The sequence below is a fragment of the Anguilla anguilla genome, chromosome 5 (genome assembly GCF_013347855.1).
Source record: "Anguilla anguilla isolate fAngAng1 chromosome 5, fAngAng1.pri, whole genome shotgun sequence".
Lineage (NCBI taxonomy): Eukaryota > Metazoa > Chordata > Actinopteri > Anguilliformes > Anguillidae > Anguilla > Anguilla anguilla.
In genome coordinates, this window is record NC_049205.1 from 10065847 (window position 1) to 10087512 (window position 21666).

General features: G+C 47.5%; 1 protein-coding gene across 3 annotated transcripts in view; it reads right to left on the reverse strand.

Moving 5' to 3' along the window:
- stox2a (storkhead box 2a) overlaps positions 1 to 21666 on the reverse strand; it is a 78494-nt gene that overhangs the window by 16733 nt on the left and 40095 nt on the right. For 2 of the 3 annotated variants that reach the window (XM_035418901.1, XM_035418902.1), the window contains exon 2: positions 2748 to 2900. In XM_035418901.1, the coding sequence (XP_035274792.1) occupies positions 2748 to 2900 (153 nt within the window). Of the gene's footprint in view, positions 1 to 2747; positions 2901 to 11247; positions 11858 to 21666 lie in introns of those variants that run through there. The other variant, XM_035418903.1, reaches the window with a different exon arrangement.

Consider the following 21666-nt stretch of genomic DNA (forward strand, 5'->3'; position numbering starts at 1 on the left):
GTCACACGCTTCTAAAAAAACATTTCAGCTGAATGACTTCCACACGCTGTGGGGCACATGCTTTCGATATCACAGCCGCTAGACCAGACCAAACGCACCAGATTCAGCGTATCTCAGGGCCTAGGGAAACCCTGTGCACTTCTACACAAGGTAGCCTCCTGAAACGTGTAGGGGGGAAATGTACAACGACCCATATCACATTTCTCATGTAACATGCACAGGCATAATAGGAGTACTGTTTACATTTTTAATTGGCCAGATTTTGAGCAAACAACCTAAGCTTAACTTAACTTAAATTGCGACACTATTGTTCCTTACCTCATTATTATTATTATTATTATTATTGTAATAAAGAAAATCAAGTATTAAGTGTAGAAATTGTGTGAGGAGTATTTTAAACCCCCCCCCCCCCCCCCCCCCCCACAAAAAAAGAAAACAATGAGCTCATTCAATTCTAATTGTCAGCCGAACCATCTCATGAGAAAAACAAAATTGGCTCATGGTCATTTGGGACAGAATTCAAAGAATTCCCATCTGACAGAGCCTGATAAACAAGCAATGGTTCAGCTCCTGAGTCAGTACCATGTACGGAGTCTAACCCTCTCGCTTAACACCCACGCTGGTTCATTTCCCATGTGACTCGTCCCTTTATCTATCATTTCATGTTCGTCCGCACTTCAGACCACGGCAGCTGATCACCTTCGGGCCTGGAATGAGTAACAGCACTGGCCACCCACCCTTCTAACAGGAAATCACGAAGCCAAAACTGAAAGCAGGTCCCTCCACAGATTCCGCAGTTTGCGTCTGATAGTGCCCTGCAGTTACTGGTCCCGTTGAAGACAGTGTTCCAAAGTTATTTTCCCCGTGACAACAAGGTTCCGTGATAACTGTTCCTTCTCATGACTATATTCCATAGATATTTTCCTCCTATTTTCCTATTTTCCTATGACAACATTCTGCATGTATTTTCCAGTGGCATTTTTCTCTGCTGAGACTGAGAAGGCTAAGCCTCTTAAATGCTTATGTGATCATTTATTAATTCACATTTTAAATAAATCCTGATAGAAACTTCACACATTCAAGTGTAATAACTTGTTCTCTACACTATGATAAACTACAGTAAGATTTCCCAATATGAACCAGACTATTGAACCTAGCTAGATCCTCCAAACAAGGCTGGTCAATTTGGAGTTATGACACAACCACCTTTCTACCTGTAATAGATCAGTGGCCCATCAAGGCGAACTGCAAATGTCAGGCTTTGATGAAGGTTTCCGACTGGCAACCAAAAAACCTCCTGTCACTCTGCCTAGACCACGATTTTAAGCGTCATGCCTGGATGTTGCGGCATATTCGTTTCCCTCTAGCATGAGCCCGTCAATGCATGCATATGTACATTCTGTACAAACAGCACACATTAACCATGCTCTGACACTGTCAAGAGACTCCTGAAATAAAATAAAAAAACTGAAAACGTTTTTTGCGGTCAGTATTCCGAACATATCATTGCCATTTCCTGCAGCTGCTTGGGAGGCTAGCGAACAGCACACAGTCATGCTACGACAAAGAAACCTTCCGCCGGGCTACCGCCTGTGTTCTGTCGCTAGCAGCACAAGGTTAATCTCTTTCATTTAAACACAGTCACGAGGCACAGGGACGCCATTAATTCCCTCCAGCTGTCTCCCTCCCTCTCTCCCTCTCTCCCTCTCTCCCTCTCTCTCTCTCTCTCCGGCGTCACGGCGTACCGCCCCAGCGGTTCCCCGTCAGCGGGCGCGGCGAACGCGCGGCGCGACGGAGCGGGGGCGCGGCGCGGAGGGAAGACGGGCGCGCGGGGCGCCGGGGCCGGAGCGCGGGGGGCCCGCCCGCTCGCTCGCTCGCTGGGGGGAGCTTACGCGCAGCAGCTCTCGGGGGCTTACGCGCAGACAGCAGGCGGGGAGCGGCAGGACCAGACCTTCAGGGACTGGACTCACAGAGCCGAGCGATGACATCATCGGGCAGCGGCTCTGCGTCCTGCCGCTGCAGCGCTTCACAAAAAAAAATTATTCAAAAAAAGGAAAAAGACCAAAGCGCAGGAACACCGGCGTGATGTCGGGGCCAGAGACGAGCGTTTCGGTCCCGGTGCTGAAGGCTCTTCGTGACTCGGCATAGCCGTGCAACCCGAGAACACTCGGAGTAAAGAACAACGTGGTTCCTACGCTGTGCCCTGTGGCAGCATGGCGAAAACAAGTCTTGTCAAAAATTAATATTCCCTCTTTTGAAAGTAAACAACATGACTAATTCCATGCAGGTTGAGCTTGTGGTCGGCCTACTGAACTCTGTGAGAAATATATTTCTGTGCAGGGTATGGCAGTGTGTAGAATATGAATGCGTATATGGATTTGTGTGCATGTCCGTCTTTATGAGTACTGTATATGTGTGTTTGCATGTGATTGTGCATGTATGTGTGTGTCTGGGTGTATGTGCATATATATGTGTATGTGTGTGTGTGCACGCCTGTATATATGTGTATGTATGTGTGTGTATATATGTGTATAAGTGTGTGTCTGTGAGTGTGTGTGTCTGCCTGTCTGTGTATGTGTATGTGAGTGAGTCTGTGAGTGTGTGCATGTATAAATGGGTATAATTGTGTGTCTGTGTATGGGTCTGTGAGTGTGTGTGTGTGTGTATGGGTATAATTGTGTGTCTGTGTATGGGCCTGTGAATGTGTGTGTGTGTGTGTGTGTCTCCTGTAGCATACTGCACCATACCTGGGAAACAGGTTGCTAAGTGCTCCATCAGGGCCTCCTGGGTGACGGGCTTGCGTGCCGAGTTCATGGCTGAGATGGCCAGGCAGAGGATCTCCCCCAGCGGGATGAACTGGGACTGGCTGATCGGAGACATGCTGATGGGTGACACATCACCTGTAGGGGGGAGGGAGGGGGGGGGGGAGAGACAAGAGCACACAGGAGGGTCAGAGTTCACCCAGAGGAACAGCAAGTGCGCAGTGGTCAGGGTGGCATGGCCACTTTGCGTTGGGGGTCTGGGTTGGGGGGGAGAACACTGAGGGGTCATACAAGGCGAAGCACAGAGGAGGGGGCTCGTCCGGGATCGCTCACGCTCGGGGCGGGGGGGGGGGGGTTATCTGAGGACAACAGACTTCAGTTCTGCAGGAGTGAGTATTCTCACTGATGTGTCATACTCAGTGCAGCAAGAGCGCGTTCTCCCTTGTAAATACCCTTCCCTAATACCTCCATTACACTTTGAAGCCATGTTACGTGACTTCTCCTCAGCCCCAACCCAAGCAATGCCCCTGTCACCTAGGTAACCTCGGGATAACAAGGTGTAAGATTCTCTCTTCACTGTGACACGATGGATTTGTTGTTAAAAAGACACGAGAATCACGAAAATGTGTTTCCAAAGTTGACAGTGACAAGCAGAACTTTATATTACATTGCACTGCATTTCAATCACTCAGGAGAAACTCTTATCTGGAGCAACTTAGAAGTGGAGAACATCAGCGTTAATGCAAATGAATACAAATATACAATATCAACCCCGAGGCACAGAAGACCCATTTATAATCAATACAATATCTGAACAAACCAACAAATCAAAAAAAAGTGAATACCACTATACAATTAACCTTTTCTTGGTAATACCTTTAAGATTATCCAAGAATTTAATCCAAAAATATACTCCGAACAGTTCACTTCATCTGCACAACCCCACAAGTTATTTAAAATCAAAAATTCACATTATATTGTAATAGTCGCAAGATTATGACATCAGCTAGTGGCCTTCACCAAATTCCACAAATCAGACTGCTATACAAATGGTGCTACTTTAATTAGAAAGCAACAATCTGAAATGCATGTAGTACCTGGCATTATTATTTGGAAAACCTGAAACAATATCTTTCACACATCACCCATAAATATTTCTGCGTTCACCATTTCCTGGCTTTCGTTTGTAATGTGGATTTTTTCTGCACTGTGCTGAGCGAAAGTGAAAAAGGGGATGCCTTATATGGGCTCCACAGGATCGACTCCTGTCTCAAACCTGCACAGATTCAACTTGAGTCTCCTCCTCCTCCCGGACACCCCCCCCCCCCCCCCCCCAAAAGAAAGAGACACTGTCTAATTTGTCACAGAAGAGATGGCAGGACACAGACTAAATTTATTGGACAAGGGCTTAAATATCCCAGAGACGAGAAACAGAAGCCACAGGAAAAGGAAAGAAAATGCATGAACAATGAAGCTGACTGCGCCTCCCAACAATTGTGTCATGCTTTCATCCATGGCTCCTCCCTGTTATTAATTAAATTAAGTGTATTTCTGGATAATTATCAAATAACAATGCAAAGAAAATGGCAAGAATGATTCCCAAACAGTAACAGCTTACAGTATGTATCACAGACTGTATCAACATGGCCACAGCAGCACTGACAGCACCGTAGGAGACCACAGAAGCTTCCCTTCCTATGTCTCTGACTATGGACAATTCATCAGAATGGAGTTTCACCCAGAATCAACCTCGGTGCGCTTTCCACATTTTTGACAGAGTGCATACACTTTTAGGAGAGGCTACATGGTCTTTCAACACTTTAGAAAAGGTGAAACACTATCACCAATTTGGGCAGTAATTCTGGGCCCTTACGAAAGCAGATAATGGGTTGGGAACCTTTTCCCAGTCTTCAGCCAATGAGAAAAAATCATTGGCTGTCTCCCTGTGTACAGCTCCCTGAGCCCAGCTGTCCAGTGTATCCTCCCTTCCATTCACAGCCAAGAAGGACATAGCGTTCTTCCACCAGTAACCGGGACCTAATTGAAGAGTTGGCTTTTTGGAATGTTTTTCAAAATTCCAAGCAAGTGTTCTAGAACTCCATTGCTTTCAAGTACCAGATTGACCAAACAAATTGTTACATCAGCATTCTTATGTTCTTAACTGATCATATTTATAATCTTATGCCTTAAAAGGGTAAACAGCTTTCACACGCATACCCTGGCACACTAAGGCCTGCAGCAATGAGAACCTGTGGCCAGAACAACCAAGGAAGTGGGAAGCGGAAAGATGAGGGCCACCCAGCACAAGACAGGGCTCATTACCGCTGGCACTGGCAAAGGGCTTGTGTAAAGAAGGCCTAGAGACAGTCAGGGATGCTAGGGGGAACAGGAAGCCAGTAATGTTAGTCTGGCAGCTAAAGGTTTGACTGTCCGGGGTGTCTCAGTGAAGCAGCTCAAGGTTGGTTGAACCATCAGAGGGGACGCTATAGGAGGAAGAGGGAGAAAAGTGATAGAAAGAGAGTGACAGTGAAAAGAAGAAGGACAGGGAGATGTGACTGAAAGGATAGATCGTAGGATACAAGAACTGAGAGATAAATGAAAGGTAAAGTGGGGTGCAGGCAAAGCATGTGGATGGAGAAAGTGATGGAAATGAATCTAGAAAGAAAGAAAATAAAAGAAGCATCGAGATGCAAGAGAGTGCAGGGCGTGCTGGTGTGCCAACCACACCAGCAGCCTGGGACAGCCAGCAGTACACTGGCTTTGGACACTGGAGGACGGGAGGTGAGCAGCCAATCAGAGACAGCGACAGGACAACGGCGCCCGCGTGTGTGTGTGACCTTGTCTTAAACAGCTGTGCTGGCAATGGGCAGGCACCCCCATCGCGGTGGGGCTCGTGGAGAAGACCTGGGGGACACAGTGGGGATTGGAGGAACAGGGCGGAGAGTGAAAGTCACCCTGGAGAAAGGGCTGAATGAAGGAGATCCGCAGGATGCGGTGGGAGGTGCTGACGCTCCAGTATCGGGGGCATGGCTTGCAAAGTGAGGTCAGGCTACAGCACAACGGTCTGAGCCCGAACTCAGCGGCATGAGAGCACCGAATGAACCAGCCGGCATAGGCAAGCGCGAGCTGCAGCATCGACCCGTGTGCGTAAACCGCGGGCGTAAGCATCCACGACACACCAGACAGCTCATTTCATGGCATTACCATGAAGTCAAACTCAGAGCCAACAGTAAAGTCAGAGACTCCACCGCCACAAGTAACCTTAGACAGCTGGCTCAAATACAGATACATATTGCACTGCAAAAACCAAATAAATAAGTCAACTCAAGAAATTTTAGTCTTATGTCTAGACTTAAAATCTTACTTATATTTTATTATTTTTGCTAAGTAGGACAAACAATATAGCCAGAGTTGAAACAGATCGACTCATTTCAAGATTTTCCCAACGAGGTAAGGAAAATTCACTTGTGAAGGAAACAGTAACATAAAAACAAGGTAATATTCTCTACTTGAGAGAAAAAAAAGATTTTAAGACTACTTACAAGAATAAAACACTTGTTAAGACATACTTTTTTGCTGTGTGCAAGTGTTGCTTGCACTCAATAGTTTTTCAAATTCAGTGCCAGTTTACACACCTGACATAAGGGAAAGGTAACGAACATGAGGAGCTGCTAAACTTATTTGGTGACGCCACACTTCTCTTTGGAGCCAGCAGTTGATATCTCCCATGGGTTTAACCTAAGGTAACCCATTAGGGAGTGAGAGTGCCACTCCCACCAGCTCTCCTGGGATTTGACCGATGTTCTAGCCTTTAATTGGACTACGGTCCTTAGCCTGAAGGTAATTGGCCTTGCCGACAGAGTGACCACCATGGCACTGCAAAGTAATTGGTTAAAACTCCTCTTGGGTTATAAAAGTATGCCTTGTTTGCTTCTCTGTTTATTTTTTCATCATAAGTATTTTTAGCAATGAACTCTGAGTAATGGGCCCTGGTGATCAGGAAGTCTGCAAGTGTATCAAGCAGTTCCACATTACAGCAATCGGCATCAGCAAGCTCCACATGTGGTGTCCAGGCTCTAAATGCAGCTTTCATTGAGAAAGAGGCATAATTTAACCATCTAGCAGTAACTCCAGAATCCAGTAAGGAAAATTTCTATTAATGAAAAAATGGTAAGAAAAGTCTGTAAATGTCTTGCTTATTTTCATTTGTTTCCTTTCAGCAATAAATCAAGCTTCTGTGAGGCTTCACAAAGACCTTCTGATGAGGGCTCAGCACCAAAGGCTGTACTTTCTGTATTTATATATCAACATACAGTTTCCATTATGTTGCCATGTTAAGACAGCCTCCCCTGACCAAGTAAATTATTTAACCTTTAGGTCTACAGGCATGCTTATCCAGTGTTGCTGACAGTACTTGACAACCTGGTGCTCAAAAGCATAACCCAATAACCGCATGTGGGGTTCAAACCTAGCGTTCAGGGACTAAGTGTTGTGCCCCCCGGCACTGTATATAGCTGTGGGACCCATGGAGCTCTCCGATTGGCTCCTGCAGTGACAGTGCCTCAGACATGAAGGCCAATGAGAGGAGGTTCACCTCTGACATTCCATGAATTGCAAACTGGATGAAAGGGCAGAGGCCGAATGTTTTCCATTTTGTGCGAGCAGGGCTCATGCTGGAATGCGCTTGCAATGAAATCACACACGGATGCACAGACACACGTACACACGCACACAGTCTACCTGCACACACACACACACTCACAGACCTGTACACGCACACATGTCCAACACACACCACTTGCACACACACACACACACACACACATATATAGAGACTGACATCGTTCTTTTCCAACAAAACAAGCTGTTTTAGCCTCATGAGGCTGTTTCAGCCGGGTTTACCTGTATTTTAAGACAAATAATAATTCAACCGATATGTGAAAAAGAAAAAGGCGAAGTTTAGGGCCAGTTCATACACTCAAGGGGGAACTGATATACCAGGGGGAATCGATCAGTGTTGGCCCAACAAGACACACCACTGCTCATCAGAGCCCTGTCACCTCTGCAATCACCACAAAGGCATAAGCAACGCATGCTAGCTGCCTAGCAGTGCAGCTAACCCCAGCTTTGCAGAGTGTAGACTGGGTCACGTTGTATTGTGAGTTTCCCAGAATACAGGCCTACACAAACGTGGTCACAGCACACAAATGACTGGTTTTCTTATGAAGTAGTGTGCACGATATGCCAATAATTGATACAGTATTCACAGAAAATAAATAAGCGCTTCAGTTGAGAAAATGTGAAAAGAACTGTGCTAAAGGAAGTTTGTCTGCCTGTCGGCTGAAGCCTAACTAAAACCAGCTTGGAGCTTGTGAAGTGGTCTGCACTATATGCGATTAATTAATATAACTAATAAACAACACGTTGACACCCTTTTCAGGAATTATGTGAGAAGTGCTCTCAGCAGGAATCTTGATACGATCAAGACTTAAGTCTAAAGTTCCTGTTAAAGAATTGAAGCTGCACCTTTCTCATTTCTGATCAAATCTTTCGGTTTTACAGAGGCCCTTACAATTCTGATTACGGGCATGTCCTTGCTCTGCGCCATCCGTGTACAGTAATTCACAGGGCGCTAATGTTTAACTCTTAAACCTCGGAATAATGCAGGTGTCTATAAAGGCTCTGATGCCTGGGACACCAGGACACCGTTCCCCATTCTCCATTTTAACACACACTCATCCAGGCGAGCGCTGGGAACAAGGAGCGCGTCGGCACGTCACCACACGCAGACAGCGGGCGACGAGGCGACGCGTTTGAAAGGCGTATTGATTTTGAAGAGGGAGGGGGGGTCATCTGGACGGAGTGTACTTGATCGGCCTCGTGCAACTTCCCCGTTCCAAAATGAGAGAGTGATGAGGGGAGAGAAAAGGAGAGCGAATGGGTAGGACAGGAGAGGGATGACAGGTGGGATGAAGGAAGGCGAGACGGTCGTGTAAGACGTATAAAACGGAGGAGAGAAGGCATAAGAGAATAAATACAAAGTAGTGAATGCAAGGCAAAACGAAACTGCAGCCTGAGAATTATCGCATTGCCACAGTGAAGTGACTTTGAATTTGTAGTCATGACCACAGGAGCCACACTTCCTGTACACACGTCCCACTTAAACTACACTTCCTGTACTGACACCCAAGCACTCACACTTCCTGTATTGACATGCATTTTTAAACGACACTTTCCATACTGATGCCCGCCCAAGCTACACTTCCTGCACCCGTAATCCACCACAGCTGCAACTTTGTGTCAGCAAGACAGGAGGACATTTCCAAGACACTTTGAGTATGATGATGTGAATCAGACAATGGATTTACCAGGTCCTTACGACCATCAGAAAATGCTTTCCAAAGCTCTTTTTTTTTAAAAGACTTTTTTAGACTGAGCAGACAGTTTTACCTTTACTGCAGGTCTACCAGAGATCTGCACAGGGAAGCAGAATCAAATGGACACACGTGGACCAACTGAACATTACTATAGTACATACTTTCTCATAGCAGACTAAATATAATCCTTTAACTCTGCTACCTCCGTTTCCCCATATAGAACAAATGGACCTGTTTCAGTCACAGGGATGTTCAAGTAAGATGTGATAGACAGGTGAGTAGTGTTTGAACCAAAAAAAGTGCAATGGTAGGCCGTTTCCACAAAATAGCATGTAAAATGAGGCTAGCGTTAGCATGGAGAACTCTCCAACCTCAACAGCACAGTCTAAAACTCTTTCAACCCACTTCGATAGCTAAGAAGTCTGAAAGCATGTGCTTAATATGTGAGGCAGACCAGAGAATACTTGTTCAGTGACATTAATATAAACAGACCTGCAATAAACCTGGAGCCAAGCAATGTAATGTCACACACACACACACACACACACACGCACGTGCTAGTACACACACACACCCGCAAACACACACATACACCCTCGCAACAGATGTTAGTCACAGTTTGACATTTAGGTGCCACATGTTTTTGCTCAAGCTAGTCTTCCACACAAACCATCTGATTCAAACCAGTCCTTAAAATAGATTTCATTATTAAAACCTGGGAGGGGTTTCCAAAATAGCCAGCATTTAGCCCGTTAGTCCTGACAGCATCAAGCTCCTGAAATGGTGGTAAAAGGAACACTGGCCATTCTTGGATATAATTTTCCCCCGGGGACTGCTGCTATAGTGAGGAATACGACGGACTATCACCAAGATCCAGAAACAAATGACACAACATTAGAAACTGGCCTTTCACCTATAGCTCTACCAAAGTAACGCATCTGCTGCCAGTACAAACGCAGAAACAGGTTCCCGAGTTTGTGTATTATGTCAGCAACGTACACACTGCATGGGACGCAGTCACTGAGTTCCTAACGAGTGTATGTCGCACACACACAATACCTCTCACCAGCAACCACCCTGACAACTGCACAGGCAAAGACGAGAAGGGGAGAAAACAGATGATAAATAAAAGGTTGGGGGAAGGGGATGGGGGGCAGGGGTATACAAGAAGGTCTCAAATCCACAACGCTCCTAAAACATGCCTCAAGATGCCGCGCGCACACACACACACTCTCAAACACACACCTCTCTGCAGAGAAGACATGATACGCAGATGAGATGGTGGAGGAAATGACCTCATTCATGCCGGAGAGGGAGGGAGAGGGGAGAGAGAGAGAGAGAGAGATATGGAACCATGGGATTTTACACTTTGTTACTCCTGGGAGGGAAGCAAGAGCGTTCAACTCCAAGCTGTCGCACCTTCCCCGCTGCGTTGCCACGACGGCGAGAGAGACAGAGGTAAAGAGGGGGAGTGCGAGAGAGAGTGAAGGAGGGAGTGGGGGATGCGGGCACTTTGAAAACACACAGCCGCGTGTGTCTCCTACGAGCGACTGAACTAGCGGACGGCCACACGGGCCTCGTTTAAAAAGGAGGACAGTGGGGCGAGCTCATAATACCCCCACCCCCCCACCCCCCGAGAGAACCACGCTCACGTTCACGCCAGCAGGACAGACAGCGGAAGCTTCCGGAAGCCGCCGCAACCTGAGAGGACGTAACAGGCTGGAAGGGGGGGGGGGGGCTTCCAAAAGAAGGGAAGGGGAGAGGAGAGGAGGGGAGGAGGGGAGGAGGGGGGGATACAGCGTGATCTGAAATTGTTCCTGGCTTTTATTGCAGAGTTGCTCGCTCTGCTGCAGAGAGCGACTCGTTTTGAGAAATCCACGCAGGACGCGCAGTAGTAAACAGTCCCGCGCGCAGCCAGCGCTCTTTGTCCACAGCGCACCTCCAATCCGGCCCCACCCCCCAGCGTTTCACAATGCGTTCCGTCAGCGCCGTGTAGCGGCGTCTAATTAACGTGCGCCCAAAAGGAGAGGGAGGATAAGAGAGAGGGAGGAGAGAGAATGAGAGAGAGGGAGGGAGAGAGAGAGAGAGAGAAATAAGATATTCAGTACCTTGGCCGTTCCTCAGACTCCCCTGCCAAACCCCAGCATATTCAAAGGCAGCTCTTCAGCTGCAGTCTTCAGACAAATGAGCATTCACTCTGGGCTTTTACCCAGCATGCTCCGGTCCACACAAAGACAAGAGAGGTGTGACCAATCACGTCGAGGCTCGGCAGACACTGTTTTTTTTTTTTTTTTTCGGAAAGCTCCCTCCCTCAGTAATGCCCACTGACACACACACAGACACACGCGCGCACGCACATGCAATGCATGCATGCATACATACACACACACACACACACACACACGCGCGCGCGCGCACACGCACACAAGCTAGTGGGCGGCCTCCTGAACCGGTCGTCATGGCAACGCATCCCAGTTGCTCCCTCCGGTTCCTCGGTTGCTTGTTACGCCAGTTTTTTCTTTTTTTTTTTCCTTTTCCCTTTCCCTAACCCTCTCTCTCTCTCCCCCACTCGCTCGCTCGCTCCCTGCTCATGAAAAATTGAGGCTGGTGCGTTGCATGCTAGACTCAGCAAAAGCACGTCCAACCGGGCCCCCTTCCCCCAACCGACACCCCTCCCCACCTCGAACCAACGGCACAGCCTGTTGTCCCCACCCCCACCCCGGCACCTCCTCTCCGCTGTCATGTGTCAGATGAGCGCGTGCGAAGGCGTGCTCTCCCCCAGCCTCAGCCCAGGGTGCTGTGAGCATATGTGGCAGTGGGGGCTGGGGTGGGCGGGATCTCTTTGTTATCTAATTAGAAGAGGACAGAGCCCAGAACCCTCCCCCCTGGGGAGGGGGGTCAAAGCTGAGGAGCCAGGGCAGCGTTAATTACCCCGGGATAGGGCAGGAGCCTCCGTAGCGTTCGACGCGGGGCGGAATTAAAACGACATTAAGTGGACCCCCTCTTTCACGCTCCGAGCGCTCGCTCCGCTTTTTCCCCTCGCCGTTTGTCCAGGCCGGCTTGCCGTCACTCTGCGATGACATCATCGCGCAGGGAAGCAGTCCCCGGCTGGAGAGAGCTGGGATCAGATCAGCGCTTGCGACAAAGCTGTTAATACGACAAGTGGGTGTGAAGAGGAGGGGGCGGGGGGGGCTGGGTGGTCATCTGTGAGTGGTCCTGGGAGGGGGCGAGGGTCTGTGTAAAGCACTCCCCTCCCCCAATGTGCTGCAGAGGACACACACACACACACACAAACGCTTTACTTAATTACAGCAATCACATGCTCTAGATTCTATAAGCATGACTTGTAGAAGCTCTACTCAATTCCACCTCCACCCCCCTTAAAAAAAAAACAAAAAAACATTGTGTCCAATCCAAGAGGATGTCCTCTTCCTCAGTGTGCTGCCTGTCTGTCTGACTGACCAAACTGACCTGAGCCCTGTTTGTGTTCAGGCTCTGGAAGTGTTAGCAGCACCAGGTCCAGAGCAAAGCTCACTCAACACCGCTACGTTCTGCAGGACAACCACACGCCCAGGTGAGTGACAATGGGGTGGGGGGGGGGGGCAGTTTAATGCCAAACTGTACAGGGTAGAGCTTTTTTTTGGGGGGGGGGGGGGGGTGTAACTTGAGCCCGAGACTGGCTGTCAAACACATTTTTGAGGGCCTGACCCAGAAAGCATTGTCCATTCACATGCCACGCCACTGAAATAAAATCAGTGCTTCCTCAGGATGTTCTCACATGTTCTTAACCTCACAAAGGGCTTCTGAACTTCTCCCACCAAACTCATCTTCCCAGCACACCCCTCCACACAGAGCAAAAAAGAAAATAGCCAAGTGGCCTATTCGCGATTAGTCACACCTCCCAGAAGCAACAACAACAACAACAACAAAAAGGGACATTGCAGTCTTTCCATGTCTTGACCCATTTTCCCACGGGAAAAGACAGCGAACAACAAGGCAGGGTCAGTGAGGTTCTGACCCTTCCCCTGGTCACTCATTTACAGCTACAAAAAATACTAAACCAAACAAGCAACAAAAAAAAAGTTGCATTTGTTTTTTTTTGTCTCCAGTTTCAATGTTTAGTGCTAAAGCTAAAGATCAGGATCAGGATAAGAACAAAATGGCGTCTCCCTCTCCCTTGTTTGACAAAGGACAGACAGGTGTGGCCACGGCTACGCAAACACAGGGGGTTTTATTCTACACCCACTTCCTTTAGGGACCCCACACTTCTCCAACGTTGAACAGGTGGTTTCTCCGGGGCAAAAAACCGCACGAATATCTCCTGGGGGTTCCTCTGGGCTTAAAAAAAATTGGGGTCAGAGTGTTATGGACAGTTGTGATATCAGGGGGCTTAAAGAGAATCATAGTCAAAACCATGACAGTGCTGTAATTCACCATGACCTCACGCAACCTTGCAGTACAGGAGTTGTAATAATAATAGTTGCGGGCTGGGATGTCTTTACACTCCAGGGATGATGGGGGAGCGTTAATCACTGTGGGTGTGACAGGCCTGGAGATCAACCAGGGGCGCTAAACCCAAAGCTAGACCTTATCTGGATTACAATACAAAAACACAGCTGCTGCTGACTCATCTGGCCGAGGCTCCTGATTCTTGTTCTGGTGCGTGGATGGGCCCGGTGGTCCGGAAGCGGACCGTGGCAGCGCCGACCGTGGCCCGGTGGGTCCACAGGGTGATGCGTAATCGGTGGCAGCGTCGCCCGGGGATACGGAAGGCCCAGACAGCAGGGACCCGCGTCGCATGGGATACCTGCGAGCACACCTGCGCAGCTGCACGTGAAGCGTCTTCCTCCGGGCTCATCTCCGTGCAGGAGTAAGATGTGGTGCTTGGCGTCGCATGCTTTGGAGGAGAACACGTGCTTGTCTGCGCCCCTCCCGAATCACAGCACTTTCTGAATACCTGCTACGCCATGAACCCACTGTCCCTCAACAACATGGATCCATTTTCTGTTTTGCAACTGCGGTATAAAGTTCTTTCGGCTCCTCTGTTGGCTAACTGGACCCAGTCTAACTGGTCAAAAAGATGCTCCCAATGTGGTAGCAATGGGAAAATACTAAGTACCCTGCACAGAAAATGCACATATAAGCCACACCAAGACAAGCGGTTTCCCAGCTTTAGACCACAGGAAACCAGAGATGGCTGTGACCACAGACATATTTAGTGACAGTCAGTGAATATCTCAGCACACCACTGATCACTAAATCCCTTATAGCCCTCCAGTATCCCACAAAACACTGCACATACACTTGATTGACGAGTGAGGCCCCCAAACCTGTAAATCTAAGCGCACGCACACACACACAAACATACACACACACACACACACACACAAACTATGTTTGTATCTGAAGGACATGCAGTCTCGTTTCAGTCAACAAACCCTAAAAGTTTGTGTTACCTCTCACAATTTTCACTAAGGAAGATGTAAGTCAAATTGTGTTGCACGTTCTGCTCGCATACATGGCCATAGCTATTTGTCTTGCTCTATCATTGCAAGTACTATACTGTTCATAAAAATGAAATTTCATATTTGGAGGTATGAAATCGTACCACTCCCTAACAGGGTTTGATATGGTGGTGGTGGTGGTGGGGGGGGGGGGTATAAAGATACATTGTGGTTCAGAGTCCGTGTTTACACCTCTATACCACCAAAGTAAGGGATGAAAAGTTGTCCGATGATGGAATCGAGGGTCGGACAGAACCCAAATCGGGACTGTAGCACTCCGACTCTGAGCACATATTTCTCAGTCCCTGCTGCACGCGGGCTCAGTCAGCAGCAGCAGAGCAGAGCGAGAATCTTTTCCCTTTCTTTTCTCGAGATTAAAAAAAGGAATCCGACACCATTTATTTCATATGCTAATTTTCTCACTGTCAGGTGGGTGAGGGGTGGGGGTTGAGAAAAAGGAAAAGTTTTCTTGCTTCGCAGGAACAAAGATGAAAAAAAGAGAAAAAAAATCCAAGAGAGACCAACGCCTACGGAGAAACATGTTCTACAATGGTGTTTATATTTAGCTGGCGAATGCGAACGTGTGAAATGATGTCATCCTAATTAAATCTGCACTGAAAGTGTTATTTCATGTGATGTAACACTAGAGGGTGGTAGGAGGCAAATTGACTCACTGCGAGCACTGCACAAAGAGGGGGCAGGGGGGGTGTGTGGTGGGGGGGGGGGGGGGGGGAGGGTGAGCGAGCGAGCGAGCGAGGAGGCTGCAGAACGCGAAACAAAATCGACGGCAGCATCGCACTCCCGCCTCGCCCCTCTTCTTAAACCCCTGCCTTTCGCGCTCGAAGATCAAAAATGAGTGAGTCAGTGAGGTTAGGCTGAAATCTTTCAGAGAAATAAAACCCCCCACAATAACACAAAACAAGATTCTATCCTATAATTACAATACGTGTCGGAGCATGCAGCAACAGCTCCCCCCCCAAACTAGAAATAGAGATTTCTGATATTCCGTTTCATTTACACGATGATGACCGGAACAAAGCGGACTACGACAAAAGCTGCTAGGAGAAGGACGGGAGGCGGCGGGTCACCTGACTCGCGTCGACGGTGATCTCACCGCGGCGAGAGCCGTCTCCACACCGCAGCCGGGATAAAGGAGCGTGGTCTGAAACCAGAGCAGGACTCGTCAACCTATCGCAGCTCGTCTGTAAATCGCACAGATCTACGGGGACTCGAAAACGACAGGTGCCCATATGTTAACTGTGAAGAATTACAATTATATTCAGGAACCAGACAATAGTCCTTGAGGTTTCTCTTTTTTATGATAACAATAAGCATGCTGGCAACTATGAACCTTTGCATGTACAAAAAGAACAACAAAATCAGCAGCAACAGGTGATTATCGCCAAAGATACAACCAACATAAAAACTGCTGTGCTTTGTCATGTTCAACACTACCAAACTACCATTAAATATATTCAATATTTTATGACAGGCCATCACATGTATACTGTAAATAAAACACTACGCGGTTAGGTAATAATTCACTTGATTATTATTTTACTATTATGAACCCACTCCCACTTTTTCAATCATCAGAAATGTTAAAAGTATAGTATTGGGACATAATATTTGATAATACAACAGTAATCCTGATTTGGAGAATTAAGAGCAGACTTAAGCATGTTTTATGCACTCAAATCATATCCAGATTCAGACCTGCATGCAATGTTGGTCTGACACACCCACTGAATTTTCATTGTATATCTGACTATTGAATATTAATGAGAAATTCCCTCTGAATATCCTCACACTATAAAATAAGCAAGAGAAAACAGGCTATGTTTACACTGGAATGATTTGGCGTGGATTCCATTTTAAGCATTAACTGTGTGAGGACTGAAAGAACAAAATCTGAAAATGGACTCTTGTTGTTTTATTGGCAATAGCCTTTGGACTACACTTAATAGATTTATTCCTGATACTCACAGAAGACTGCAAGCATATGGGTATCATGAGTAACATTAAGGCCTTTAAACTGTCTGGTTGCTGGCTAGCAAGCAAGCACTAGTTAGTTGGTTAGGTAGCTAGCTAACAAAAACTGTTCCTGACGTGCACCACCAATCCTGGATTATTCTAGGTTGGGACTGCGAGTAGCATTAATGTTATTTATTTACAATCGTTTTTAATTGAAGGATTGTTATGAAACAATATTTATGCCGTATTCAATATATTTGGTGTTTCAATATTTGTGGAACTGTCATATTATTAATATCAGGTAACCTACGAAAACAAAGATTTGTTAACTACAAGCATTCGGACAAAAACTCAATAACTGCTTAAAACAACTGTATTATTTAAAGTCATAAAAGCATGCGTCAGCAGCATCACAACTGAAGACTTCTGGGAAGGACAGGAATTGATCAAATATACTTCAGCACATGCTGTTACTCTGTCTTCCCAGGTATGCCAGCGCTCATCAGTGGAATTTCCACCCGACTTCGGCCTCCCGTACTACGGTTTGAAAGACATAAGATCAGCTGCAGTCTCCCATGCTCTCGTGCTGGCTAGTTAATGCACGAGTCTTTTGGTGCTGGGCACACCCACCACATGAAGCGAGGGCAGCCCGCTAACGATAGGGTGCTGACCCCAGACAATCTGAGCAGCTCATTGGTCCAGAGACAGAGGTGCGGTCAAAAGGCGCAACGTCTGACGTCCCGCAGCGAAAGAACAAAACAAACGGATGCTCCACTGTAAATCTGGCGTCAGTGTGGTGGAAAGCACACCGACCGTTTCCCAGCTCGCTACAAACTACAGCATTGGACAGGGAGGGGTGCTTTCAGATGGGTAGAGTTGTCCTTGTCTTTCTGTAGAAGAGCAAATGCCCTGGACTAAAACACTGCATCCTGGGAAAACGACTGAATACAACTCACAACTCAGCAGAAAAAGCACATCATTGTAAACACGCACGCGCACATGCACACACACACTTACACACTCACACACACACACACACACAGAGGAAGGGATAACGTGTGCATGAACATAGCAGTATACACAAGACACTCTGCTAATGCTCAATAAGGAATGGAATCTGGGGATGACCCCATAGTCTAGGTGCTCAAACAGCAGGGGAGAGTGTACTCACTATACCCATGTGCTATTCACTGTGAGCAGGGACAAGGGACTGTCATGTGTATAGGGTCTTGGATGATGTCATTTCCAGAAAATGGCATCCCCTCTTCAGATGGGACAGAATGCAGAGCAAGGTCAAGTCAAATTCTCGGCAGAAGACAGTGCGGGTCTTACGGGAGGCAGAAGAACAAGGGCAGGCGTTCCACTCACAGCACCCCCCCCCCCCCCCACCCACTACCAGACCAGAACATTCCAGGAGCTTAAATGGGCCTATATCTGTAGACTGGGGCATCTAAAATATGTTAACCATACTTTCAGATCTAAAACATCTGAGCACACACATGCACACACACACACACACACACGGTCAGACCCACATTCCCCATGCTGCTATGTGGGCCATGCTGGTTAAGAGAGTTTAAGCAGCTGTTCTGCCCCCAGTGTCGATAGCTGCTGGCTGAGCCACTCCCCTCAATCTTGCAGCCATCGCAACGGAATCTTCATTCAAATTCCAGAATTCCACTTCTAATCTTCAAAAGGCTAATCTTTTGGCAGCAGTGGATATAATATAAATATAGAGTACACGCAATTATCAATATGCTCTGATGGGTAATGGGTAGGATCAGCCACTACAACATGGATCAGCATAAAGGAACACATATCATCTGAGCAAAACTGTTATACAACATATCAACAACAAGAGTCTTAACTGGTGTGCATCAGTTCAGCTCTGAGCAGACACTTTCTCACACATGAACACCACAACTACATGAGTGGGCTTTCCATGAAAAAAAAGGTTGCACAACAACTCTGCTGGCTTTTGGGGCTGCTGGGACATGTAGTCCAAACCCCAAACATTAACTGGTTTATCCGAATTCAGCCAATGCATGGTCAGTTACTGGCAATTCTTCCCAGGCCTGTTCCCTGGACCGGATGTCAAGCTCAGTCCGCCCCGGCTTCCCCTTTCGGCTGCTCTTAACAGCTCAGCGCTAGCCCACGCTTCCATACGTCCGGCAGGGTGCGGAGACGAACGGACGCACTTTTCAAAAAGCCGGAACACGGAAGGAGACGGAAAGCCTACCCTGCAAACACTTCAGCAGAACCGGAGAAGCCTTTTCCCCCGCGGATAAAAAAAAGTTCAGGTTCGGTCGACAGCCAAGGTCGACAAACTAAAATCAATAGCGGTCTGCTTTTGGCCATCGATCCCTCCCGTCCTGAGCGGCCCCGGATGACCGCGGCAGACTGACATCATCACATTACACATATGGATTTCTAATTGGAGCGAGTAAGAGGGCCGTCCTTTTCGTAGCCCACTGCACAGTGGCTACGAGGCCCCGTTTCTCTTTCACTTTTTTTACAAGTTTTTATGGATTTTGTAGATTTGACTTCTGTCCGAAAAAGAAATTTCACTGCTTTAAAAAACTAGCACTGCCTGTACAATACTTTTATAGGTACAGCTGTGAATCTATTTGTTTTGAACATAGGGCTATGTCATCATGTACAAGGATAGGGGACTTTGGAATTGCACATACAGTATGTTGCACGTCAAAAATAAGAACGCATAACTAATGTGAAGACCTTGCTCTGTGCAACAGATAGACACTACAAGCTGTAGCACAGATGGGGCCCCTTTATCCTACGAGTACCAAGAGGAAGATGGGAAAAACACCCCACTTTAAATGACTGTGGGTCAGTGAGTTTAAGCTTTCAACCATCCTGCCCAACTCTGTACCCTCAAAGCACCAGAGCACAGGACAGGGTGGTAGAGCACATGTGTTGGATGAGAAAGAGAGGGAGCCCATATAGATGCCTAGATTCTGGCTTTTTCTCACTGGGAGTTAAAAAGAGTTAAATGCAGACACTGGACATCCTGATGCATAATGACCTGAGCTCTGATGAACACACGATACGTGGGTCCCTTGTGGACGCTGTTTACGGACAACTCCATTGAGCTGGGTCACAGTCCACAGAGACAAACAGAATCTATAGAGCGGAAAATTCATTAAGGGGGCATGGCCAAGTGAGGTGCCGTCCCAATGAATGGTCTGTATTGTAGTACTGCACTGGAAACTCCCCTTGACAAATGAGACCTGCCGTCGTATAATCACAGAGAGGACGGAAGGCACACACAAGCTTCGTTTCTGGGGAGTCTGTAGAATTTTTGGTGGGGGAGGACAGGGGCTGGTCCTCTGGCTGTCTGCTCTATCTGACTGGAAGTCACAACAAAAAAATACAACAGCTTTAAGCTGGGGAGGTACTGTTGCATCTACTGAGTGCCATTTTTGACTGATCATGTCACCCACTGCAAGTTAACCCTTCCTTTCCCCCCCTCCCCCTCAAAAAAAACCACCAACAATTCATGAATTTCACACAAAAAGGAAATGTGAGGTTATCAGGACACGCATAAACTCGATTCGAGGGAAAAGCTATTTGTGCAAATGATCTAATTAAACAGGGAAGGAAAAAAAATAGTCCAGCCATCAGGGCCTGAATAGAGAGTAGAATTCTAATTCTAATTTAATAACACAACTCTGCCTGTAAACCTTAAGCTGTCCTTACGCTAAACCCTCTCTGCTCGCTGTATAATGACTAACAGTGCCGTCCCATAGTCACAGTGAAGCAGAGGATGATGGGAAGAGTGAAGCTTCATATACCTCAAAATAGGAGGAGTGTACTACCAAGGGTAGTAGGTGATCCATTGATTAAAGCTGAATGATCCCCTTTGTCCTTTCACCTCTGTGAGAACCAGTGAGACACTGACAGAGCCTGGGTTTCCCAGCAGCCTTTGCAAGGTCCGGTCCCAGGTGACAGAAGTGCACAGGACTTTGTGACAATGTGCACCAGAGCCAAAGGGAAATTCACATTCATTTATTTATTGATTTATTTTTTTGGCAGATCAAGTCTCAATGCAGGAGGTTGTACCCCAGTATTGGGCGGGCCCCTTGCTTTTTCAGGTTTTGCAGCAGCTGATGGACCTCCCCCCCACCTCCCTCCCGCCCATCTGATTGGCCAGTGCCCGTTTCCCAGTGCTGGCATGCACTCTGAAAATAGAAACCCAGGTCACCGCGGCGACACGAGAGGTCCCGTTTGTGGGTGTCGGCCATGTTGCATCAGACTGCAGTGCTCTCGTTCTTTAAAAACGAATGACAGCCTCGGGGACACAGCCCAAATCTACAGCGGACACAGCCGCACAGCTTAGAGACACGGGAGGAGGTGGGGGCCATGGCAACAGGTGTCATGGCAACAGGTGTAACTGAATCAGCTCGGCCACTCCTTGGTGACTGAAAGCCAACGGGTTTGGTCACGTGACCGCATGACCACACTGTCTCAACTTTCATCAGTGTGGTTTTCCTCACCAAGAACTGAAGAGGACGTTTAAGCCTACACTGTATAATGGACTGCCTACTTTCAAGGCACTGTCTTTGAGTAACACACACATACACACACACACACACACACTCCACTCACTCACACACACACACACACTCACTTACTCACACACACACACCCAAACACTGGGTTAAAAATGCCCAGAGGGGCGACATGGCTCAGGAGGTAAGAGCGGTTGTCTGGCAGTCGGAGGGTTGCCAGTTCGATCCCCGCCCTGGGCGTGTCGAAGTGTCCCTGAGCAAGACACCTAACCCCTAACTGCTCTGGTGAACGCGAGGCATCAATTGTAAAGCGCTTTGGATAAAAGCGCTATATAAATGCAGTCCATTTACCATTTACCAAGTCCGAATCAATACCCCACAAAGCTGAAACTTTGGGCTAAATGCATAAAAATCACAGCACTGAAACACACATATCAGACTGCCTATTTAAGGAGTGAACTTTCCCTGGGTAGGCGATGAGCGTCCCTGACGCATGATGTCGACGGCTAGACAGAACACA